The sequence below is a fragment of the Myotis yumanensis genome, unplaced genomic scaffold, assembly GCF_028538775.1.
Source record: "Myotis yumanensis isolate MYYU_CA2020_CCGP unplaced genomic scaffold, mMyoYum1.0.hap1 SCAF_2, whole genome shotgun sequence".
Classification (NCBI taxonomy): Eukaryota; Metazoa; Chordata; class Mammalia; order Chiroptera; family Vespertilionidae; genus Myotis; species Myotis yumanensis.
The window spans coordinates 207,560,478-207,582,207 of record NW_027223753.1 but is presented as its reverse complement, the minus strand read 5'-3'; the positions used below and the strand labels follow the sequence as shown (position 1 = coordinate 207,582,207).

At 51.8% G+C, this 21,730-nt stretch overlaps 2 protein-coding genes across 3 annotated transcripts; one reads left to right on the top strand and one right to left on the bottom strand.

Annotated features, from left to right (window-relative positions):
• Positions 1-32: 32 nt before the first annotated feature.
• On the top strand, positions 33-6,472 carry YBEY (ybeY metalloendoribonuclease). 2 transcript variants are annotated; one of them, XM_070407032.1, is made up of 6 exons: positions 33-80; positions 540-799; positions 2,059-2,187; positions 3,479-3,547; positions 4,627-4,734; positions 5,265-6,472. In XM_070407032.1, exons 2-5 carry the CDS (start codon positions 590-592, stop codon positions 4,711-4,713), a joined length of 495 nt encoding a protein of 164 aa, XP_070263133.1. In that variant the 5' UTR covers positions 33-80; positions 540-589; the 3' UTR covers positions 4,714-4,734; positions 5,265-6,472. The 2 variants fall into 2 exon arrangements, with proteins under 2 accessions (XP_070263133.1, XP_070263132.1); XM_070407031.1 differs by having other exon boundaries at positions 49-80; positions 545-799.
• CUNH21orf58 (chromosome unknown C21orf58 homolog) lies at positions 5,954-18,219 on the bottom strand. The gene is made up of 8 exons (XM_070407030.1): positions 17,997-18,219; positions 16,791-16,851; positions 16,251-16,324; positions 15,348-15,515; positions 14,418-14,529; positions 7,861-8,000; positions 7,262-7,491; positions 5,954-6,922 (listed from the first exon to the last, which is right to left on the bottom strand). The coding sequence occupies exons 1-8, from the start codon at positions 18,054-18,056 to the stop codon at positions 6,871-6,873; spliced, it is 897 nt and encodes a 298-aa protein (XP_070263131.1). The 5' UTR covers positions 18,057-18,219; the 3' UTR covers positions 5,954-6,870.
• Positions 18,220-21,730: the final 3,511 nt, after the last annotated feature.

Genomic DNA, 21,730 nt, shown 5'->3' with positions numbered 1-21,730 from the left:
ATCTGAGCAATCCGGCCCCGCCCGCAGCCCTGCAAGCTCGGGTTCCGCCCTCCGGCTGAGCGGCGGCGGTGGGGCTTCAGGTGCGCGGGGACAAGGGTTGGGTCCTCAGGCTTCGGTCCCCATTCCAACGCGAGTGGCTCCTTCTGTTCGAACTTGGGGGACGTCAGCCCACCCGCGTGCTGCCAGGGATCAGCGCTGAGCGGTTCCTGGGGAATCCCTGGATCCGGCCGGGCGCCCCATCCTCATTTCTCAGCCCCTCCCCCCCATTCTTCCCTCCCCTCCACTTCCACTGACCCGACCCCGCTCACCCGCCCGCACTATTAATGTCCCTTCCTCTCCACCAGCCTTCATTTCCTGTGGCTACTGTTACCCCTTCTGGCTTGCCTGACTTTGGCGTCGTTTTAGAGACCTTCATTTTTATATTTTTCGTATGGTAAAATGTAAATTCCTGTAATTTTTTTTTTCACCAAATAAAATGACTTGATTTTGTGTGCGTGTTGCACTTCCTAGGACTGATTTGTCTTCTCTCCAACTTGAAGCACAGGTTCCTTTACAGACTTTTTTAAAGTGCCCCCGTTGTCCTCCTGGAATGAGTCTGGTGCTCAGAAACCTGCAGCGAGCTGTTCCCCTGCGGAGAGTGCCGCTCCGCCAGAGGATGGAGATCGTCAGGAGTATTTTAGGAGTCCAGAAATTCGACCTGGGCATCATCTGTGTTGACAACAAGAGTATTCAGCACATCAACAGGATCTACAGAGAGAAAAACACCCCAACTGATGTGCTGTCTTTTCCCTTTCATGAGGTAAAAAGTATTTTCCTCCTCGCCTTGTCTAGCCTACCATTCAGTGTAAATTTCCTGTGTTTATTATACTACAGACATGATTTTTTAGTTTTATTTTGAAAACTTTCACAATATACACAAGAGTAGAGATCAACCCTATTGATCAATGCCCATTTCTGAAGGAGAAAAGGGGATTGAGCTCCCCTCTCCCCACCTAATGGGATCAGTGAATTAGCAGTTTTGAGTGTGAATCAGTAATGAATATGTATGGTTAAAAATTAAATAACACTGAATAAAAGAAGAAACTTGTGTAAATATTTTCTACAAACTTGTGATAGCTGTCAGATCACTCTCAGTTATGCAAATGAGTCATTCTGAGCTTTACACAGGGGTTAGTAGCAGCATAAATTGGAAAGCAGCTTGGCAACAGACTTCAATCCACTAGTGTCACACCCACAGAAATAAACCAAAGAAGGAAGATTATAAAATGTTAAATGCATAATATAAAAATGCATTAAAATGTTCACTTATTAAGTATCACAGGATCTCACTCATTTGTGGAATATAATGAATAACGTAAACTGATGAACAAAAATAGATTCAGAGACATAGAAACATCGAACAGACCGTCAAACAAACCTCAGAGGGAAGGCAGGGGAGGATGAAGGAGGGGTAAGAGATCAACCAAAGGACTTGTATACATGCATATAAGTATAACCAATGGACACAGTAGGGGCGTGAGGGCATGTACTGGGGAGTGGGAGCAGCCAGGAAGAGGTCAATGAGGGAAAAGGGAGACATGTAAAACTTTCAACAATAAAGACTTTAAATTTTGTAAAAGGTTCACTTATTTTCCTTAATAGGAAAAAAAGCCATTAACAATACAAAGTAAATATGCAGCCATAGGTTACTGGCTTGCTGTGAACTGAACTCAACTGAATGGACTGGTGCTTATGGTCTTTAAATAAGAAAATGTGAAAGGCTATTTAGGACAAAACACCAGGAGGAAAGAACAGAAATATAAAATTATGTCAGTGTGGTAATTTAACTCCTAGACGTAATCTGTGTGACTGTGCATTGGGAAGGATGAAAGAAATGGAAAGAAACTCGTTGGACAAGGTGGAAACATCTTAAATCACTTGTGTGTAGTGGCCCTGTGGTCCCCCGCCCTCACTCCGGACTAGTCAGCAGACAGTGCCTTCCAGAATGAAATCTGTAGGCCTGTCGTCAGGTTAGTGTTCCTGAGGTCCTGTTCTCACAATCTGTTTCCTCATTTGCAGAACCTGAAAGCTGGTGAAATCCCCCAGCCGGATTTTCCAGATGACTATAATCTGGGGGACATTTTCCTAGGAGTGGAGTATATCTTCCAACAGTGCAAAGAAAATGAAGATTACTATGACATCCTGACTGTAAGTAGGAATGCTGAAATGACAGGTTCTGCCTAGCAAAAGAAATACCGTGTCCTTAATCCAGGCCATAAAGAGGTTGGCGACGTGCCACCTGTGTCCACACTATTGCCCACGTGAAGAACAAGGGTTATGGAGGGAGACCCACAGAGAGGAAGATCCACGGAGGGGAAGATGGTGGAGTGGGATCTGCATGCCCTGTGGCAGTGCCTGGGGCGGGAAGAGGACAGGGAGTTTCTCAGTAACTGAGACGTGAGATAAGGGAAACTCCCAGTAGTGACCTTGTTTTAGCTTTTACCGTGCACTCAGCAGACTGTGTAGTTAATGTAGGCTTGCTGAATAAGCTTCTTAGGAAACTGCCCAGAGTGGACAAAATTCTATCATCCAGGGCCTTCCAGATCTGTCCTCAGCTTATTATATATTTTTTTTTTAGAAAGCGGGGGGGGGGGGGGGGGGGGGAGTGTTCTGAAAGTATTGAGTGTGATAGAGTCATATTTTAACTTCCCCAAGGATTCAATTGAAGGGTCTTCCTTTGGCCAAGTAGCCACACCCTGAAATATGTTGTGGAGGGGGTGCGGGGTGGGGGTCTAGTGCTTCCATGTGAGATTCAGTGTGAGCAGGTTTGCGGGGGGAAGAAGAGGTTTCCCTTTCTTCCTGAGCAGCAGGAAACCCAGTGTAGTCAGGACTGGTCAGCAGGGTCCAGCTCTGGATCTCTATGGCCGGCAGTGGTGCACCCCAGGGGGAGGGTGGGCATGATCGAGAGGGCAATTGTGGAAATCTGATTTCACTTCCCGGCACCTCCTGAGGGTTCTGTATCGAAGTAGAGGGCCATCCCACCACTCCTGGGACCCTCATGCCCATCACAGGACCCGCCAGGCCACTCTCCACCCTCCTGGCTGCCAACTGCACGTAGGCACCTTCTAATAGCCCTGGGTACCCTCCAACTACCGCCTTGTCCTCCACATCTCACCACTCCTCCGACCCTTCCCTCTGCCCTGAAAAGCAGGTGTCTCCTCAGGAAATAATCACTGACCCTCCCTGCCCCAGAGATCCTGGTCTTCACATCCCTGACAGGGCCCTGGTCTACCTGATGTTTTCTGAACCCCACCCATGTTCTCATCGCCCACTCACACCCTCGGTGCTGCTGCCACCGACTCCCGAAGCCCTGCCTGGGCACAGAGGAGGGTTCCTAACCTCCCACCAGATTGGGCTAAGCTCTCCCTGCCTTCCTCCTCCCCTGGCTCCTGGCTTGGTCATGGTCAGCCTCTGAGGCAGCTTTTTAATTGTTCAACAGGTGACTGCCACTCATGGGCTCTGTCATCTACTGGGCTTCACACATAACACAGAGGCCACGTGGCAGAAGGTAGGTGCCATCCCCCACAAGCCAGGGCTGCCCGGCCTGCCCCTTGCAGTCGATGAAAACCAAACTTGGAAAAAAACAGTAAAATAAGGAATTTTATATACGTTTATTTAAAAAAAAAGACTTACAATGTTCGTTTTAAATATTGGGCTCCCCAAATGCTGTTAACTGTATTACCTCACTATTGAAAGTCCGAGCAGAAAGATTGAATTCTAAAAATTCTATGAAATGCTGATGGCTTAAAGTTACAAAATCTTTGCGAGGGAAACTGTGATGCTATTTATCAGTTGCGAACAGGATTTAAAATGTGCAGGCGTCTGATAGAGTCCTATTGTGTAAAGTTATGGAGCAGCTGGTTTCCTTGAAGGGGGCCAATGTTTACCCACTTGTAAAGGTCCATGTTGGTATACAAACCATATTGTGTTTAATAAACTCAAACTGTATTTGTAGTCAAATAGTCAGATTCTCTGAAAGGCATAAGAAACTTTTTCATTAACAAAAGAAGTCCCTGGCACACTTGTCCTCTCCCCCAGCCATCCTAGGCTGGGTCCACACCAGCCTCACCCTGGCTCCACCTCCCCTTCCTGTCAGATACCGGCCATACTGTGGCCACTTCCTCCTCAGCCTCCACCTCTACTTCCAACAGATCTAAGTCTCAGCATGTGCAGTCTGCCAGGGACCCCAGCCCCCCGAGCCCTGACCACCCTTCCCCCCAGAGAAGCCATCTGCGCCCCCTCCCTCCCCTGTGTCCTGCGCCTGTTCTCCTGTGACCCCAGGCAGGCTCTCCTCTTTCCTCCCCAAGATCACCCCCTCTGCCCCAGCCCACAGCCTCTCCTGCCGTCTCCATCGTCCACCCTGCAGGCAGCATTTTGGCACTCCCTGTGCACAGGTGCTGGGCACCCATGAGCAGAACCTTGAGGGAAGCCCTATGGCCAAGGCTCCCCATGCCATAGCCGTGGACACGGGCCTCGGGGAGGGATTTGCCGAGGAGGGGACCCTGGGCCCAGCCAGGGACTCCCCAGGGCCTGAGCAACCAGGCCAGCTGGGCACGTCCAGGGTTGGTTTTCGCTCCTTCGTTGCAGATGTACCAGAAGGAGAAGCAGGTTCTCGAGGAGCTGAGCCGGCGCACTGGGGCCAGGCTCCAGCCCCTGAGCAGGGACCTCTTCTGATGAGCACAGCCCATGACGCAGGTAGTACCTGAGGGGCCCTCCGGGTCACAGGGTCCCCTCCCCGTGGGTCCCGAGGATCAGAGGCTTCCCCAGACAGAGGGCTGGTCAATGCCCGAGCTGGGGCTAATTTCCATGAGTGGAACTATTCCTTAAAGTACAGGAGAAATGTCCATTCATGTCTTTACTTAGAACACAGCAGAGCCCTGGCCTGCTTGGCTCAGTGGATAGAACGTCAGCCTGCAGACTAAGGGGTCCCGGGTTTGATTCTGGCTAAGGGCACATGCCTGGGTTGCGGGCTCCATCCCCAGTGGGGGGTGTGCAGGAGGCAGCCAATCAATGATACTCTCTCATCATTGATGTTTCTGTCTCTCTCTCCTTCTCCCTTCCTCTCTGAAATCAATAAGAAATATATTTTTTAAAAAAAGAACACAGCAGACATGTTATTTTCAGTATTGTAGATAAAACAGTTCTAAACTCTCAGCGCATCTAACCTGCCCCTCCCTGGGTTTCTGCCTTTGGTAATGAAACCTTTCTGTCTCCCACCTCTGCAGCCACCCAGGAGGGTGAAACAAGCAGCCTGGGGGCCTTTATGTGGGAGCAGATGGTGGACGGGACAGGCACCCAGCCAGCCAGCCAGCCGGGGCCTCCATCACCTGAACCTGTCAGGTCAGGATCCTGACCACAACGCAGGGAGTTCCAAGAGGTCATGGCAGTAACACAGCCTCTCAGATCCTTTTTGGCCAGAACAACCAGGGATGCTGCAAGTCTGAGAATTTGGTTTCCCCTATGAGTCTGTGTTAGAAACACGAAAACCAGCATGTTAGAAACACATTTCCCTCTGGATTTGTGTCCTGTCTCAGTCTGCACTTCCCCCAGCTCTCGGGGATAAGGGCTTGAGCCTGTGATATCCCTGAGTCACTGTTGGCTGCGCATGGCCTGCTTGTAATCACAAAGCTCTTGGCTCCGAAATCCTTTTTAAGAGACTGAAAGGGTCCTGAGACCTGCTGGTCTTGTCCCTCCATGTGCCCTCATGAGCACCAGGTACCCCCAAGGGGCTTTCCACGTGACTCCCATGTGACCCCATGTGATTCCCCCTGCTCAGGAGGTGTACTGAACTGAGTTTTTCCAGTTTATCACATCACCCAAAGACGGTGGACTTGTCCGATGCCTTCCCTCTGTTAATAATGTCAAGAAATAAAACCGAAGCCATGTTAGAAAAAATTAATGTGAAAATAGGACATATGACCAGACCTTTAATTGGTGCATTTAACAAGAGACTGGGCTGTGGGACAGTCCAGCCCCGACGTCAGCCCAGAGGGGACCTGCGTGCAGTGAAGCGCGCATCGTGCTTCCTCCGACATCCTCCTGGAGACCCGAGGGTGCAAAGACAGGGCTCCTGCTGGTGAGGAACCTAGGGAACCCGCTATGTACTCCAAATGGGTCATGAAAGCATGCTGCTACTCAAAAGTGACATTTACATGAAAACAATTAAAAAGCAGAGAACATACTAATCCCACCAAGGGAAAAGAGTAACAAGAAGGACGGAACGAGTACAGGTAACAGCCCAGCGGTGTGGCTCAGTGGTTGAGCATCAGCCGATGAACCCAGAGGTCACCAGTTTGATTCCTGGTCAGGGCACATGCCTGGGTGCAGGCTGTGCAGGAAGCAGCCAATCGATGTTTCTGTCTCTCTATCCTACTCCCTTTCTCTATAAAATCAATAAAAACATTTTTTCAAAAGAGTAAAGGTAATGGATTCATCAGGTGAGAAACCCAACAGAACCAGAAGAGCCTCGGTCCCCAGCTCCCCCTTCAGGAGCCGTGTGCAGTTCTGCAGGTTTATTCGCAGGAGAAAGGCCGGGCTAGCAGGTGGATCTACCTGTCACCAGTGCTTCCTCCAGGACAGCACATCTCCGTCTGCAGCCACTGCTTTCCTCCCTCGCCTCTGGGCTGTTTCCCGTGGGGAGGTTTATATTCTTATGTGGCTAAATCTATGCTATGGATCTTCCTGTGGCTCCTAGCATCTTTTCTGACAACACCTCTGTGTTTCCCTGTGATCTCGGTGGCCAGGGACCACTGCCAGGCTTCCACCTGGTTTTTCTGACCACGTCCCTGAGGGAAGAGGGACCGTGGGGCTCACCAGGCAGATATTGGGGGCTCACTGGCCCGGAGCCGGAGCGGGTGCAGGCAGGAAACCGTCAGGCGCAGCCCTAGAGGAAAGGCAGGAGTCTGGGTGTCATTACTGCCCCACAGGGCTCACAGGTGCACGGGCAGGTGAGTTCCGCTCTGGGGATCAGGAGGGGGCCCTCGCAGCCATGCTTGGACTGGACATACCCAGGATCATCTGGGTTAGACAAGTGACCCAAGCTTCCCCAGGAGGTGGCCGTGGGGTGGGGGTGGGGGTGAGGCTCCATGGTCCCACCTGTGTCCCTCAGGAGATGGCAGGGCCTTTCCCAATTCCCTCTGCAGCCTAGGAACCTGACAGAGACCTATATCCACTGGCTTCTCAGCAGGTGTGGGGAAGGGCAACCCGGTTTCGGGATCCTTACGTGCTAAGGGCAGCGGCAGAGGGGGCAGCCAAGTGACGCATGGTGGGCAGGAAGCTGGCGGCAGGTGGGAGGGCGGTGGCAGAGACCACGGAGGGCCACATGGAGTAAGCCACGGGTGAGCCAAGTGCGGCTTGCAGCGGGGCTGGGGGCGCATAGTGGTGGTGATGGTGCACGGAGGGCGGCTTCTGCCTCTCAGCTCGCAGCCCGGCGGGGTGAGGCCACTGCAGGCCCTTGGCACAGCACAAACAGCAGCTCATTTCAGTGAGACCTGCTGCTTCAGGCACTCCTCTTCCCCTACCCCCACTCCCAGTCCTGACTTAGGGTGGCCTCAGAGCCCAGGGAGGGAAGGGAAAGGAGGGAGAAAATGGGGGGGTGGGGGGCGGGGAGAACTCATCCCAAGGAAGAAGCTTTCTGGGCCTCAAACTGCACAACCCATTCCTCATCTGAGGGGGACAGGGGAGAACTGTGGGATTTCACAGCCAGATTACAGGCCCCCAGGGCTAAAAATGTGCTTTTCAGAGTTCCACAGATACACAGTGTCCAGAAGTGTTTACTTGGGTGGCGTCCTTTACCTGGTGTCTGCTCCAGGCTGAGCCTACCTGCAGGGTGGGCGGCAGGGGTGTGGCCTGCGGTCCCCTGGAGGAAGCAGGCGCCATTGGGGGCACGGCCTGGAGCATCAGGTTCTGCATGATGACCTGGTGCATCTGTGCGTTCTGCAGCAGCATCATCTCCACCATGTCTAAAGGGGCGGGGACGAGGGGCTGGGTCACACACAGGGGCCCGTCCGTCCGTCAGGGGTCTCACCCAAGAACAGAGCTTGAGAGCAACTTATTTGTTGAAACAGGTGTAGGGTGTTCCAGGTATCTGTTCCTCCTGGGGGGGGAGGGGGGCGGAGTCACATTCCCAGACCTGAAATTTCCAGGTCAGAGGGTGTGTGTGCTATAAAGTGTGTGGACGGTGTCCAGTTGGGCTCCTAGGAGGTGACCCCTCTTGCCTTCCTGCTGGCAGATTCCTCAAGCCCATCGGGGCTGCATGGTGGCCCCTGACCTCAGAACATGGCCTTATTTGGAAAAAGGGTCTTTGCAGATGTAATGGAGGATCTTGAGGTGAGATCACTGTGGATTATCCAGATGGGGCCCAAGTCCAAGGGCAAGTGTGTTTATAAGAGACAGGCAGAGGGAGATGGAGACCAAAGGGGAGCACAGACACGGACAGAGACGAGCAATTGAGCTACAGCCCAGGACACCTGGAGCTGAAGCATGGTGGTCCCTCCTTTGGAAAGCTGCTGTTTGAACTACTCTGTTATTCTTTTCTTCATATATATATATATATACATTATTATTATTATTGATTTTTTTACAGAGAGGAAGGGAGAGGGATAGTTAGAAACATCAATGAGAGAGAAACATCCATCAGCTGCCTCCTGCACAACCCCTACTGGGGATGTGGCTGCAACTAAGGTACATGCCCTTGACCGGAATTGAACCTGGGACCCTTCAGTCCACAGGCTGACACTCTATCCAGTGAGCCAAACCGGTTAGGGCTACTCTGTTATTCTTTGTCTCTTATTCTGTAGGTCAACTCTTGTTATTTTTAGACTGTAAAATAACTTTGTTTTTAGCTTCAATAATAGAAAAGATAAACTTAACTGTCTGACCTTGCAAGCTAGCCATCTAAAGGGACTGATACGCTGATATGGATAATAATTCCCATTCTCATGCCAAGTATTTGTATCCAAGGTTACAGGTGTCTGTATAGATATGACAGGTGTTTGCTAGATATGATATATACTCAAGGTTATACGCTGTCTACAAAAATAACTTACACAAAGAACTAGAAGGATATAAAAAGAAATTCTCCCTCCTATGTTTGTTAGGAATTTGACAGAGGTAATCTGCTCTGAACCTGCGCGCAATAAAGATGACTCCTAACTAATTGGCTCATTAAGGCGTCTTGTCCAGCTCGCTGATTTGCGATACAGCAGAGCCCCCGCTGGAAAAGGCAGGAGGACCCTCCCTGGAGGGAGAATGGCCCTGTAACCCCTGGATTATGGCCTCCAGACTGTGACAGAGCGGATTTCTGTGGTTTCCAGCCACCTGGCTTGTGGTGCTTTGTTACGGCAGCTCCGGGATATATTCACCAACTCTGGATACTATGAAACGTGTAAATTTTGTCGGCACAAGAAGTAAACATGGGTTGCTTCCACAGCAGCTTGGTCCAGGAAATTAGGCATTTCCTCCAGGCTCTGTCAGACTCACCAAAGGAAGGCAGGTCCCGTGGGACCATTCATACTCCCAGGCGAACGAACAGGAGCCTGGAGGCCCAGGGACAGGGGCTCAACAGGACACAGGACCCCAGCCAGTAGTCTCCCCACTCCAACGGAAACTCTGCCCTGGTCCCCAGTGGGCCAGCCCACCCTACAGATTTGGAACTAACCAGGCCTCCATAATTGCACGGGCCAATTCCTTAAAACACACCTTTCTCTCTGTGTACACATCCTGTTGCTCCGTTTCTCTGTAGAGCCCTGACTAACAGATTTTGCCCCAGGGTTGGGGCACTATGGGAGGTGCAGACCTAGAGCCAGGTTCCTGCAGCAGCACAGCTGTGGGAGCTCTGACCCTGCATGATAAGCAGTTGGAGAGGCTGTCTGGCGGCCCCATCTGGGGAAGGCCCTTGAGCTGGGCTGGGGCAGACCCCACCCACCAGCAGCAGTGGGAGCCTCTGAGGGGACACTTCCCAGGCAGGCCTCCAGGACTCCCACTGATATAGAGTCAGGAGTGAAAAGATTAGATTACACTGGAGCACAGAAATGGACACATCCTGTTCGCTAAAGGGACGCTTCCTGACAGAGGGACACGGTAGTGCAATGGGAGAGCCTTCAGTCAAGGGCACGGGGTCAGACTGATGCCACGGCAAAAAGAAAATAGCATTGATCCCTAACTCATTGCGCACACACACAGCCAGTCCAGATGGATTGTGGATCTGAACGTGAAACGTAAACAGCCACGTGAGACAATATGACCTTGAGCAGGTAAAAACTTCAAACAGGACACCCAAGGCACTAACCATAAAGGAAAAAGCCCGAAAACCTATTAGTAAAGTTAAGAACTTCACCTGAAGACATTAAGAGAGAAAGGGCAGGCCACAAAAGGACTTAATATTTGTAAACATATATCAAAAAAGGACCCGTTGTAGCATATAAAGAATTCCTATAGCCCTGAGCGATTTGGCTCAGTGGACAGAGCGTCGGCCTGCAGACTGAAAGGTCACAGGTTCGATTCCCGGTCAAGGGCATGTACCTTGGTTGCGGGCACATCCCCAGTGGGAGGTGTGCAGGAGGCAGCTGATCGATGTTTCTAGCTCTCTATCCCTCTCCCTTCCTCTCTGTAAAAAAATCAATAAAATATATTTTTCAAAATATAATTCCTATAAATCAATGAGAGGCAAGCAACCTGAAAGAAAAATGGGCGAGATACTTAAATGGGCACTTCACACAAACGGGTATTAAATGGCCAATAACTATGGATTGTCCCCAAAAATGTATGCACACACTTTGAATAATTATAAAGGCAATGTTTATTAAAATACATTTCACTTGCCAAATTGAACTGTTAAAGTGTGTATACATTTTTTGGGGACACCTTGTATATAAAAGGTGAAACGTAAATTAAGGCCAGAATGACCTACTACTCATGCCCAACTGTGGGAAACTGATATAGGGTTAAGCCTCGGACTGACCTGTTGGCAAAGTCACAAACAAGTCCCAGCTTAGAGGGCACAGTCCTCTTAGCATAATTAGGCTTGACCTTATAACACTCCCTAGATCTTATCTAGGAAGCTAATGGGCTGAGGGAAGTGCAGGAAATGTAACTATGGTCAAAACAAGTAAAACTCACAAGAACTGTGTAACTATGGTGACCACTGCCCTGTTTACCTCTGACTATAAAAGGTTGGTAACCCTGAGCACCGGTGGAAGTCCTTCCTCTTGAGTTGGACTTACCTGCCTGGCCCCCAATATTCCCAAATTATCTCGTGTCTTTTCTCTTTCACTTGTGTGCGGCTCTTCTTCCAGATCCTGAACCCTGAACCACGCGGGATGTGGAGGGAAACATTTACAACACCCAACAGATTGGCAAAAATGGAAAAAAAGAATCTGAAAACACGAAGTGTTGGTGAATTGCTATGGGCAACTGAAACTCTCCTTCCTTTCTGTGGCATGTGCATGGGAATCACCACTCGGGAAGACTGCCTGGCAGTGTTTCCTGACTGGGCCACCACCTTCCCCAGCACGTGCCCCACGCGCATGTCCCGTCACCAGAAGACAGCAACCTCCAGAGCAGCACTGCTGTGGTAGCTCCCGCAGGAAAGAATTGGGACATGCAACCCCCCAAAAAATGCACCCAGTCCTTGCCAATGTGACTTGACTGGGGATTAAAATGTGGACATCGCTGGGGCCATTGTTCAGCCCACTGCACTAACCAATCACAGTATCTCACAAATTGTACATGGTGTCCTCCCATGTACAGAAAGGTTGGCGGTTCGATTCCCGGTCAGGGCACATGCCTAGGTTGCGGGCTCAATCCCCAGTAGGAGGCGTGCAGGAGGCAGGCAGCCAATGATTCTCTCTCATCATTGATGTTTCCATCTCTCTCCCTCTCCCTCCCTCTCTGAAATGAATAAAAATATATTTTAAAATAATAATAAATAAAATAAAGAACGCACCCACAATTTGTGAGATACTGTGGTTGGTTAGTGCAGTGGGCTGAACAATGGCCCCAGCGATGTCCACTTTCTAATCCCCAGAACCTGTGATGGTGTTTCATTACAGGGCAAAAGGGACCTTGCAGATGTGATTAACTTAAGACTCTTGAGATAGAGTGAAAGTAACCCAAGTGTCCACGGATGGATGAAGGGATGAGCAAAATGTGGGCATGAGTAGTAGCTCATTCTGGTTTTATTTATTTATTTTTTTTCACGCCTTTACTGCTGGAGACATATTACATCTCTAGCTCCCCTACAGCATTCATTGGTTGATTCTTTTTTTTTTTTCAATATATTTTATTGATCTTTTACAGAGAGGAAGGGAGAGGGATAGAGAGTCAGAAACATCAATGAGAAAGAAACATCGATCAGCTGCCTCCTGCACGCCCCCCACTGGGGATGTGCCCGCAACCAAGGTACATGCCCTTGACCGGAATTGAACCCGGGACCCTTGAGTCCGCAGGCCGACGCTCTATCCACTGAGCCAAACCGGTTCTGGCAATTCTGGTTTTATTTTGCCTTAAAAAGGAAGGATATTCTGACAAGCACGACAGCACAGATAAACCTTGAGGACATTATGCCAGTGACATAAGCCAGCCACAAAAGGAATCACACATGCTGTGTGATTCCATTTTAAATCAGGTTCCTAGCGGAGTCAGATTCAGAGACACAGAAATTAAATGGTGGGTGCCAGGGGCTGGGGGAGGGGAACGTGAATTAGTGTTTAATGGGACAGAGTTTTAGTTTGGGAAGATGAGAAAGTTCTAAAGATCTGTTGCATAACAATGAACATCATTAACACCACTTAAACATAGTTAAGATGGTAAATTTTATGCTTTGTGTTTTTTAGCATAATTTTTATGTATTTATTTACTAAAAATACTAGAGGCCTGGTGCACAAAATTCACGCTTGGATGGGGTCCCTAGGCCTGGCCTGCAATCAGGGCTGGGCCGATCAGGGCCCAAAGGCCCCCCGGTGGGGGGAAGGGGTAGGGAGAGTAGGCAACGGGACACAGGCACAGAAGGAACGAATGCCTGATACTGATGCCACCACTGTGCAGTTCCCTGCCTCCCCCCTCCTCCTTCCCTCGCTGCTGTGCCACCACCATGGCAAGTGGGTGGCAGGCTGATCAGGTCCTGCCCACCAGGGGGAGGGACGGGGTGCAGGAGGTTGGCCACCTGCCCCAAGAAGGGAGCCGGCCTTTGGCCCCCCCCGGGAAAGTGGCCGTGTCCGCAGCCACCCACCTCTGGTTCCCTGTCCCAGCCTGGGGCTGGGCCCCAATCAGGCAATCGGGGCCTGCTGGCCCAGGGGGGCGGGGTGGGGGGGAATGGACCGCAGAAGGTTGGCCAACCAGGGGAAGTTGGCTGTGGGAGTGCACTGACCACCAGGGGGCAGCTCCTGCATTGAGCGTCTGCCCCCTGGTGGTCAGTGCGCATCATAGTGACTGGTTGTTCCAGTCATTTGGTCATAATGGCCGCTTAAGCTTTTATGTATATACTAGAGGCCTGGTGCACAAAATTTGTGCATGGGGCAGGGTCGTCTCAGCCCAGCCTGAACCCTCTCCAATCTGGGACCCCTCGGGGGATGTCTGACTGCCAGTTTAGGCCCGATCCTGCCTAAACTGGCAGTCGGACATCCCTCTCACCATCCTGGACCTCTGGCTTCTAATTGCTCACCTGATCGGCCCTCATTGCCTCTGTATGCCAGCCTAATTGCTCCCAACTGCCCCCCTGCTGGCCTGGTTGCCCCCAACTGCACCCCCTCCACCAGCCTGGTTGCCCCTAACTGCCCCCCCCACCACCAGCCTGGTTGCCCCTAACTGCCCTCCCTGCTGGCCTGGTCACCCCACATAGCTTGTTTGTTCAGTCATTTGGTTGTCCCTCACTAACCCCCCTGCTGGCCTGGTGGTAGGCAGCCATCTTATGAGTGCATGATGGTCAATTTGCATATTATCTCTTTATTATATAGGCTAGATATATATTTTTATTGATTTCAGAGAGGAAGGGAGAGGGAGAGGGAGAAAAACATCGGTAAAAGAAAAACAGCAACATTGATTGGCTGCCTCCTGCATGCCCTCTGCTGGGGATCAAGCCTGCAACCTGGGCATGTGCCCTGACTGGGAATAGAACTGGTGACCCCTTGGTGCATGGATCAACACTCAACCACTGAGCCACACCATTCGGGCAAGTCCTCTTTTTTTTATATCTTTTCTTCACTCGGCAATATCCATCATGGAAACATTTCTCAGAGTTAAAGCCATTTTCATGTTGGTAACAGGTGACTTCAGTTGAGTAGCCAGAAGCTGACTCTAAATGACTATCCTGCTTACAAAATATTTTCCCTTTCAGTAGAGAATTTCATAAGCCCACTACAATATTAATATCGAACACTTACCTTCCTTGATACTTCCAGACCTTTGAGCTGGGAAGGCCTGGGGAGGGGGAATCTGTGCGATGAGTGGCTGCTGAGGTAGCTGCTGAATGATGGTGGGAGGAGCCTGGGGGACCTAGGAAGAACCGGGTGACTAGCTACTGAATGCGTCCTTGGAGAGAGTGTACTACAGCACCCACCTATCCACACACTCACCCATGCATCTACCCACTCACCCACCCATCCATCCACCCAACAAACCACCCACCCACCCATCCACACACCCGTCCACCTATCCACTCACCCACCCACTCTCTCACCTACCCACTCACCTACTCACCCATGCATCTACCTAGTCATCCAACCATCCACCAAACTGTCCATCTACTTATCTATCCATCCATCCAAGGGGAACTTTGCTGATTAACCCTAGAGGTTGAACTGATGCTGAACAGATAATTATGTGAGTCTGGGCATTAGCTTACGACATGGTGTCTTATGGATTGAATGTTTGCATAAAACACCCCCCTCCTTGAAATTTATGTGTTGAAATTAAGGTCTGAAGCTTCTCCTGGTCATTTTGAAGTTTTGGAAAAAGAGTTAAAACACTTCTTCCCCTAATTCAGGGTCCTCCTGATGCCAAATTTCCCTAATACATCTACTCCTAGAGCAAAAGTTAGGACCTGGGACCCAGCCTCTCATCTGTAATGAGGGGACAAGACCACAATCTCCAAAGCCCTGTCTTAGGGCACCTGCGAGGATGACTGAGGTGAGCCTCTGATGTCCTTGCGAGTGCCTGGGCATGGTGAGTGCACCACTGTGGGCTCGCAGCCAAACGACCCCTTCAGAGCACTCTCTCAGGGCTGCTGAGCTTGCTGGAGATGGGAGGTCTCCGTGGGCACAGAGCCTGCCCACAGGGGTTCTGCCCCTGGCTTCACCGGGAGGAAGACCTACCGAGTGTTGGATGACCCGAGGCAGCTCCAGGGGCGGTGGGGGTGGGGAGGCGGCAGGGTAGATGCCAGAGGGCATCTCTGTTGGCAGCGCTGACCCACGGGCTCCCCTGCTGGGCCCTCTCCAGGAGTGGGCGTGGGCGCGGGAGAGCTCTTCCAGGAGCTGTTGTTCCTGCAACGCCAATCAGAGACTGCTGCTCAGAGGGGCAGCCACTAAACCTGGGGTGGGAGGTGTGCCCTGGGCTCTTCCCTGGTGGCTGGCCCGTGTGGGACACCTGGAGTCTCCATCACTGCCCTGCGGGGCTTCCCTAGGATTGGAGCCAGGCCTGAACGCAGGGCCTGAGGGCCCTTTGAGGGGACCCATTTGAGAATATTGCTTCTTTTAAAATTTACCAAATCATATGAACTAGTTTCTGGTTCTGGCTGCCTCTGCGTCCCCGTCCCCTTCGCTACAAGTGATAAGCTACATTTATCGTAACTATTTGTGTGGACTTGGAGTGCTTCTTCCTGCTGCTCGGGGACGGAGTTGGGACCAGCCTCCGAGCTTCCACTTCCTATAGGAAGTGGGCCCTTTACTCAGCATCTCCAGCTTGGATAATGTGCCACCAGAGCGGGTGCCTAGCCAATCGCATGCTTGTCAGAGCCCAGACCACAGACAGAGCTGTTCCCAGTGCCCCAGGCATGAAATCTCAGCTGCTCGCAGCTCACCAGCTGCCCACCCACGAATCACAAACCTCAGAGAACTGGCACTGAGTCCAGAAAGACACTATAACCCCCATTCCCACCTCACACACCCCACTCCCATCCTCCAGCCCCCACCCCCATCCCCCCACCCCCACCCGGGTCTGAGTGTGGTGGCCAGTTGTTTCAGCCACAGACAGCTCGGGCCCAGGCTGCTGCGACCTACCCAGAGCTTCTGCCAAAGGTCCTTCCTCCTCCTCAGGGCGCTCTGCAGGGCTGCATCCGGCCTGTCCTCGTGTCCTGGAAAGAATGTGCAGACCCATCAGGACACCTCAGCCTCATCCGCCAAGACCTGGGGGTGACCTGGGCCCGTTTTCTCGTTTGGAAAATGGGGATGAGGGATGTCCCTGTCCTGGAGCTTACAGGTAAAGGTGATAGGATGGGATGGGAGGGTGCACTCAGCAGAGCACCTGGTGTGTCTGTGTGTGTGTGTGTGTGTGTGTGTAATTGTGCCTGCCTGTGTGCATGCGTGTGTGAGTGCATGTGAGTGTGGTATGTGTGAGTGTGTGTGTATGTGTGTGTGTGTGTGTGAGAGAGAGAGAGAGAGAGAGAGAGAGAGAGAATGTTGTAAAGATAAAACAAACCTTCAACCCTGGATGTAAGGAGCAGATTAAGCACAGCCTTGCCAGTGACAGAAGAGGGAGGGACCTGAGCAGAAAGTGGGTCTGGCGCCTGCCCGAAGGGCTCCGAACAGCCCAGCCCTTACCTGGCACCAGGCGGGGGTCCTCGGAATCCCCTTCCACATCCTCACGCTCCTGCTCCAGTTTCTGTGAGGAAGAGACCGTGGCAGGGTCCGGTTCCTGGCACAGGCTCAGTGTGAGCGGGGCGCAGGCTGGCGTGGGGCACCTGTCTGTGCTTCGATGCCCCAGACGAAGGGGACGGGGCAGGAAGTGCTGGGTGCTAGAGGGTGGGACAGGCGGCAGGGCATCATCCTCTCTTAGGGGCGAGTGTGTCACACTCTCCACATGCACATATTCCTCCTTGGACTCTGAGGGCGGACGTCTGATCTGTGCGGCCCCCTCCAGACAGCTTTCTGAAGAGCCAGACCCAGGCTAGCTCTGTGTCCCTGACCACCCTGACTGCCCACCTGGGCCAGTCCTGGGGTCGCCCCTGCTGGGCCCTGCAAGGGGGCCCATGGGCCAGCAGATGGGGGGGGGGGGGGGCGGTACAGGGCTGCAAGGCAGCAGAGAGGAACAAAGCAGGTGGGGAGACAAGGAGCTGCTGTGCTGGGCGGTCTCTGAGGCTCATGCAGACTCTCAGAGGGTAAGAAGTCTGGTGTGACGACAGGTCCCCCAGTCCCTCTGCCCAGGCCCAGACCAGGGGGCTGTGGGTCCTACAACAGGTGGGTCTCTGTCTTCCCTTAAACCAGGGTGGGGATGTCTAGCCCGAGGGCCATATAAGGCCTGCGAAATCAAGTGGTCTGGCCCTGCCAAGGAAACCACAAGTGAGACTTGAAATTCAATAAATCCAGGAGCTTTTCTCATAGCAACATAAACTGATATTAAGTGAATGATGATGTCATAAATATCCAAATGGCCCTTGGCAGATAAAAGGTTGCCCACCCCTGCCTTAAACACTGAAGCCCAGAGGATCCTCAGGGGACCTTTGTGGGGCCCTGGAAGCGTCGGCCGCAGGTGTGTGCCTGTGTCCTGGCTGCGGAAACTGCCAGAAGAACCTACTTGGTTCTATATGAATGCAAAGAAGAAAACTCAAGAAACCACAGTCCATTACAAGGCTAAAATCCACGGGGGCGGGGGGGGGGGGGGGAAGAACAACAAAAAAAGAAAGGATTTTATTTAATCCACAGGAGAGGGTTTTGCTGGGAAGCAGTAGCGCTCACAAGAATATCTTACCTTTTAAAGTTGCACTCCTATAAGCAGGTGTTAAAAAGACGACTGCCTGTCCGTCTTACCTTCTCCAAGAGTTTCAGGGTCAGTCGGGCCATTTGATCTGCCACAGTGGCATCCTGCATCCCAGGACCGTGGTAGAGGGGTCACCGAAGGCCCCTCCCTCCCTGGTTGCCAGTTCTCTGCAGGAAAGCACAGCTCAGCCAGCTGGAGAGAAGCAGCCTCAGCCCTGCTGTCGATGAAGGATTGTGGAGACTGGCCTCTGCCAGGGAGCTGGAGGGCCCCACATCTCCCAGGACTGCAGCCAACACTGGCATCGCCAAGGCAGTTGCTAGACGCAGCAGACAAGGAGGCCCCAGGTTGCCAGGTTTTCGTGTAGAGTCTTTCCCAGGCCCCGCCCACTCCTCGCCCAGGGGTTGCTGCAAACACTACCATTCCCAGGTGTGGCCAGGCAAGCTCCTTGGGAGGGCAAACCTGGCCAGCGGCTGGGGCCCGAGGGGCAGAGCAGGGTCCTGGCGGCAGGACAGTCCCAGCCTCACCATACACGGTCCCCACCCTCATGACAGAGCCCAGAAGAGGGTGAGGCTGTGGGGAGGGTTCAGCCATACCCACCTACCCTTCATTCAGGAGCCGGCACTCTCCATTATGACCTCCAGGAGGCCAGCAGGCCCCTGGCTGCTCCTAGGCACCCTCTGAGCAAGACAAAGCCCCGGCACCAGCTACCTGAGGGTTTCAAGAAATTCTGGGCTGCAGAGGGGGCGGCACCAGGAGCTGACCAAAGAACCCCATAGGGGCTCCCTAGTTTGTCCACCCTACAGGCCAGCTGGCTCCTCAAGGGACACAGGCTGGGTCTCCATCCCACTGGGCAGGACATGGATCTAGTTCTGGGACTGCCAGGAGGGGACCCAAGGTAGGAGGGGACCCGGCCAAGGCAGGGATGGGCGTCCTGGTAGCTATGTGTAGGGGACATCTGGGGCAGGTGTGAGTGGGAAGCTCCGACCAGCAGGGGAGGCCTTAGTAGTCAGTGTGGTAGGGAGGGCAGGGCTCCATGGAACAGAGGGAGTGGTACTTGGTCCTCTTGGCTTTCCATTTCAGGTTTACAAATGGGTCAACCGGACTGATGAAGAGATAGAACAGATTTGAAATGGGAGCAGTGACCGAAGTCCGGGGCGGGGGTAGGAGCAGGGCTCAGCACCTTACAGCCCTCTCCTCAATGCAGCCAACCCAGACTCTTGCATCACGTGGCTGGAATTGGGCTAAAATCCCTTAAGTTGCCCTTCAGTCTTTAGGTTTTATATGTCCCATACCCTAATGTTCTAACAGGTCTGAGTATGTACAAAAACTAGTTAACTTAGTAACTCAAGGTAGCTAAGGAGGTGACTCCAGGGGTATATACATCCTAGGGAGTATGAACTTGTTTGGCAGTTTAAAATAAAACAAACTTTATTTTTTCTTAAAAAAATTTTTTTTTATTGGTTTCAGAGAGGAAGGGAGGAGGAGAGATAGAAACACCAATGATGAGAGAGAACCACCACTGGTTGAGCCCACAACCTGGGCATGTGCCCTGAACCAGAATCGAACCCGAGACCCCTCAGTCTACAGGCTGAAGCTCTACCCACTGAACCTAACCAGCCAGGGCCAAACTTTATTTTTTAAGAACAGTTTTAGATGCACAGAAAAATTGAGAAGATAGTAAGTACAGAGAGGTCCCACATACGGCTTCCCAATTATTAATATCTCATATTGGTATGACACATTTGTTACAATTAATGAACTTATATTGATACATTATCATTAACTAAAGTCCATACTTCATTTCATTTCCTTATTCTTTTTTTTTTTTTCAATCCTCACCCGAGGATATTTTTCCCATTGCTCTTTTTAGAGAGAGTGGGAGAGAGAGAGTGGGAGAGAGAGAGAAAAAAGCACCGGTTTCTCATCCAGAGATGTTTCTCATACCAAAGATTGTCCTAACAGCAGTAGCTGTGCATTACAGGTATGCGTTTTCCTTTCCTGTCTGCAGGGCCTCAGCATGTCCCTCTCTGCAGAACTCCCCACCAGCATGGGGGGCCTTCCTAATGTGACCGAAAAAGTCTGCCTAGGGCTAGCCTGTAGTGTGTGGGTTCTTGAATTTGTGCAGGAAAAATTTCACATGAGTCCAGTGAATTTTAGAGGACGTTTATCAAAGCTGTGGACAATGAAACAAAGAGGGGCTGGGGAAATGCACCTGGGCTGGTCTGCTTTGCCTCACTGAAGTAAAAAAAAGGGGGCCTTAGGGACAGGCTCAGCGGGTTTGTCTGGAATGAACTGCCACTGCCCATTGCTGCCCTGGTTGCAAGCCTGGTGGGTCCCATAGAGTTTAGGAGATGCACCTGTGGGGAAAGGAGGGGTGCGGGGAGAGGCATGGGCTTGCTCCTGGGAGAGACCACAAAGCACTGGGACCTTTCAGGGGTTTTAAAGGCTGGGAGTTCAGGGATGGTCTTAGGGGAGGATTTCAATAGAACATCCATCAGCTTTATGCTGATGTACCAAAATGAGATTTATTCTCTTAACTTCATCTGTCCTTGGGTGTGGTTGGCAAAACTTCTGTTCCACGGCACCCTGCCCTTCCTACTACACACCACCGGCTACAGAATTGGACTTCTGCTGTCTCCCTGAGTAGGGTGATTTAAGCCAGCGGTCGCCGACCTTTCAGACCTCATGGACCACCGGTTGGTGACCGCTGATTTAAGCTATTTACTCTCTGGTTGGGGAGAAGTGCAAACCATTTACTCTTATGTGTCCCTGGTTTAGGGAAAGTAGGATTTACTAGATGGCTGTAACTACTTGGCATCTTGATTTTTCTAGATGGCTGTAAACTGCTGTATAACTATCTGGTCTCAGTTTCCCTATTCTGCTTGTCCTGGCTTACTGGCCGGTCTCACTAACATTGTTTGACCCAGGGGAAGGTTTTATGGCAGAGATGCTGGAGTGGACCCATGATTGGGGGTCGCTCTAGTCAAATCCTATGCTGCATCGCCCAGGAGCTACAAGCTGGGGGTAGACACATGAACAAAGACCCCAATTTGCCACTGTCTCCAGTAAGAATACACTGGTCCACGAGTGGCGCAGTCCCAGTGGCAACCTGTCCCTGCACCTCTGGGCTGTGGTTAGAGGTGCTGACCCAGATCCCCACCGAATTCATAACTGGCTGCCCTGGCACGTGGGCTCCTTCAGTCCAGATGCCCCCAGGCAAGGAGGTAGAAGCGAAGTCATACAACAGGGAAGGGACATACAGTATAGGAAAGGATCCAAATAATTTTGCTGTCTGTCTGTGAAATGAACAAAGAAAGCATTCCAGCAGAGAAGGGCTCAGTGACCAGGGCTCAGTCCCGAGGAACGAGGGTGAGGGTGTCTGGGACAGCAGCAACGAGACGTGAGATGCCCACTGCAGCCCTGAGGGTAGTCACTGCTTCCCAGGCAAAGGGGCTGGGTTCTAGGAACTGCTCCCTGGGTGATCGCGGGGTAGAAGCGGATGCAGACGACAGTGGGCGGCCTTCCTTGAAGAGGAAGGTGGAGTGGGTTCTGCAAGCGCCCCGGCTCCTTTAGGGGTAGGTCTCAACTCCCCAGGGGTCCACGTCTAACAACCGAGCGACGAATGGGGATGAAACTGACGGCAGCGCTTGCAAAGGCTGTGGCATAGGAGCTAACACGGGATTTGGCAGAACACAAATGCTCAGCATCCGTGCCCAGGGCAGGACCGCAGGCCCAGCGACTGCGCAGACAAGGCGGCTCCTTTAAAATCGACCAACCACAGCGA

What these genes read in the sequence shown, in the direction of transcription:
- CUNH21orf58 (XM_070407030.1), bottom strand. Translation starts at nt 18,056, where the DNA reads ATGCAGGATGCCACTGTGGCAGATCAAATGGCCCGACTGACCCTGAAA. An exon ending in GGACCCCCGCCTGGTGCCAG is followed by an intron (nt 16,325 to 16,790) that starts GTAAGGGCTGGG and finishes CATTCTTTCCAG; the next exon opens with GACACGAGGACAGGCCGGAT. An exon ending in GTCTGGAAGTATCAAGGAAG is followed by an intron (nt 8,001 to 14,417) that starts GTAAGTGTTCGA and finishes CCGCCCCTTTAG; the next exon opens with ACATGGTGGAGATGATGCTG.
- YBEY (XM_070407032.1), top strand. Translation starts at nt 590, where the DNA reads ATGAGTCTGGTGCTCAGAAACCTGCAGCGAGCTGTTCCCCTGCGGAGA. An exon ending in TGTCTTTTCCCTTTCATGAG is followed by an intron (nt 800 to 2,058) that starts GTAAAAAGTATT and finishes CCTCATTTGCAG; the next exon opens with AACCTGAAAGCTGGTGAAAT. An exon ending in CAGAGGCCACGTGGCAGAAG is followed by an intron (nt 3,548 to 4,626) that starts GTAGGTGCCATC and finishes CCTTCGTTGCAG; the next exon opens with ATGTACCAGAAGGAGAAGCA.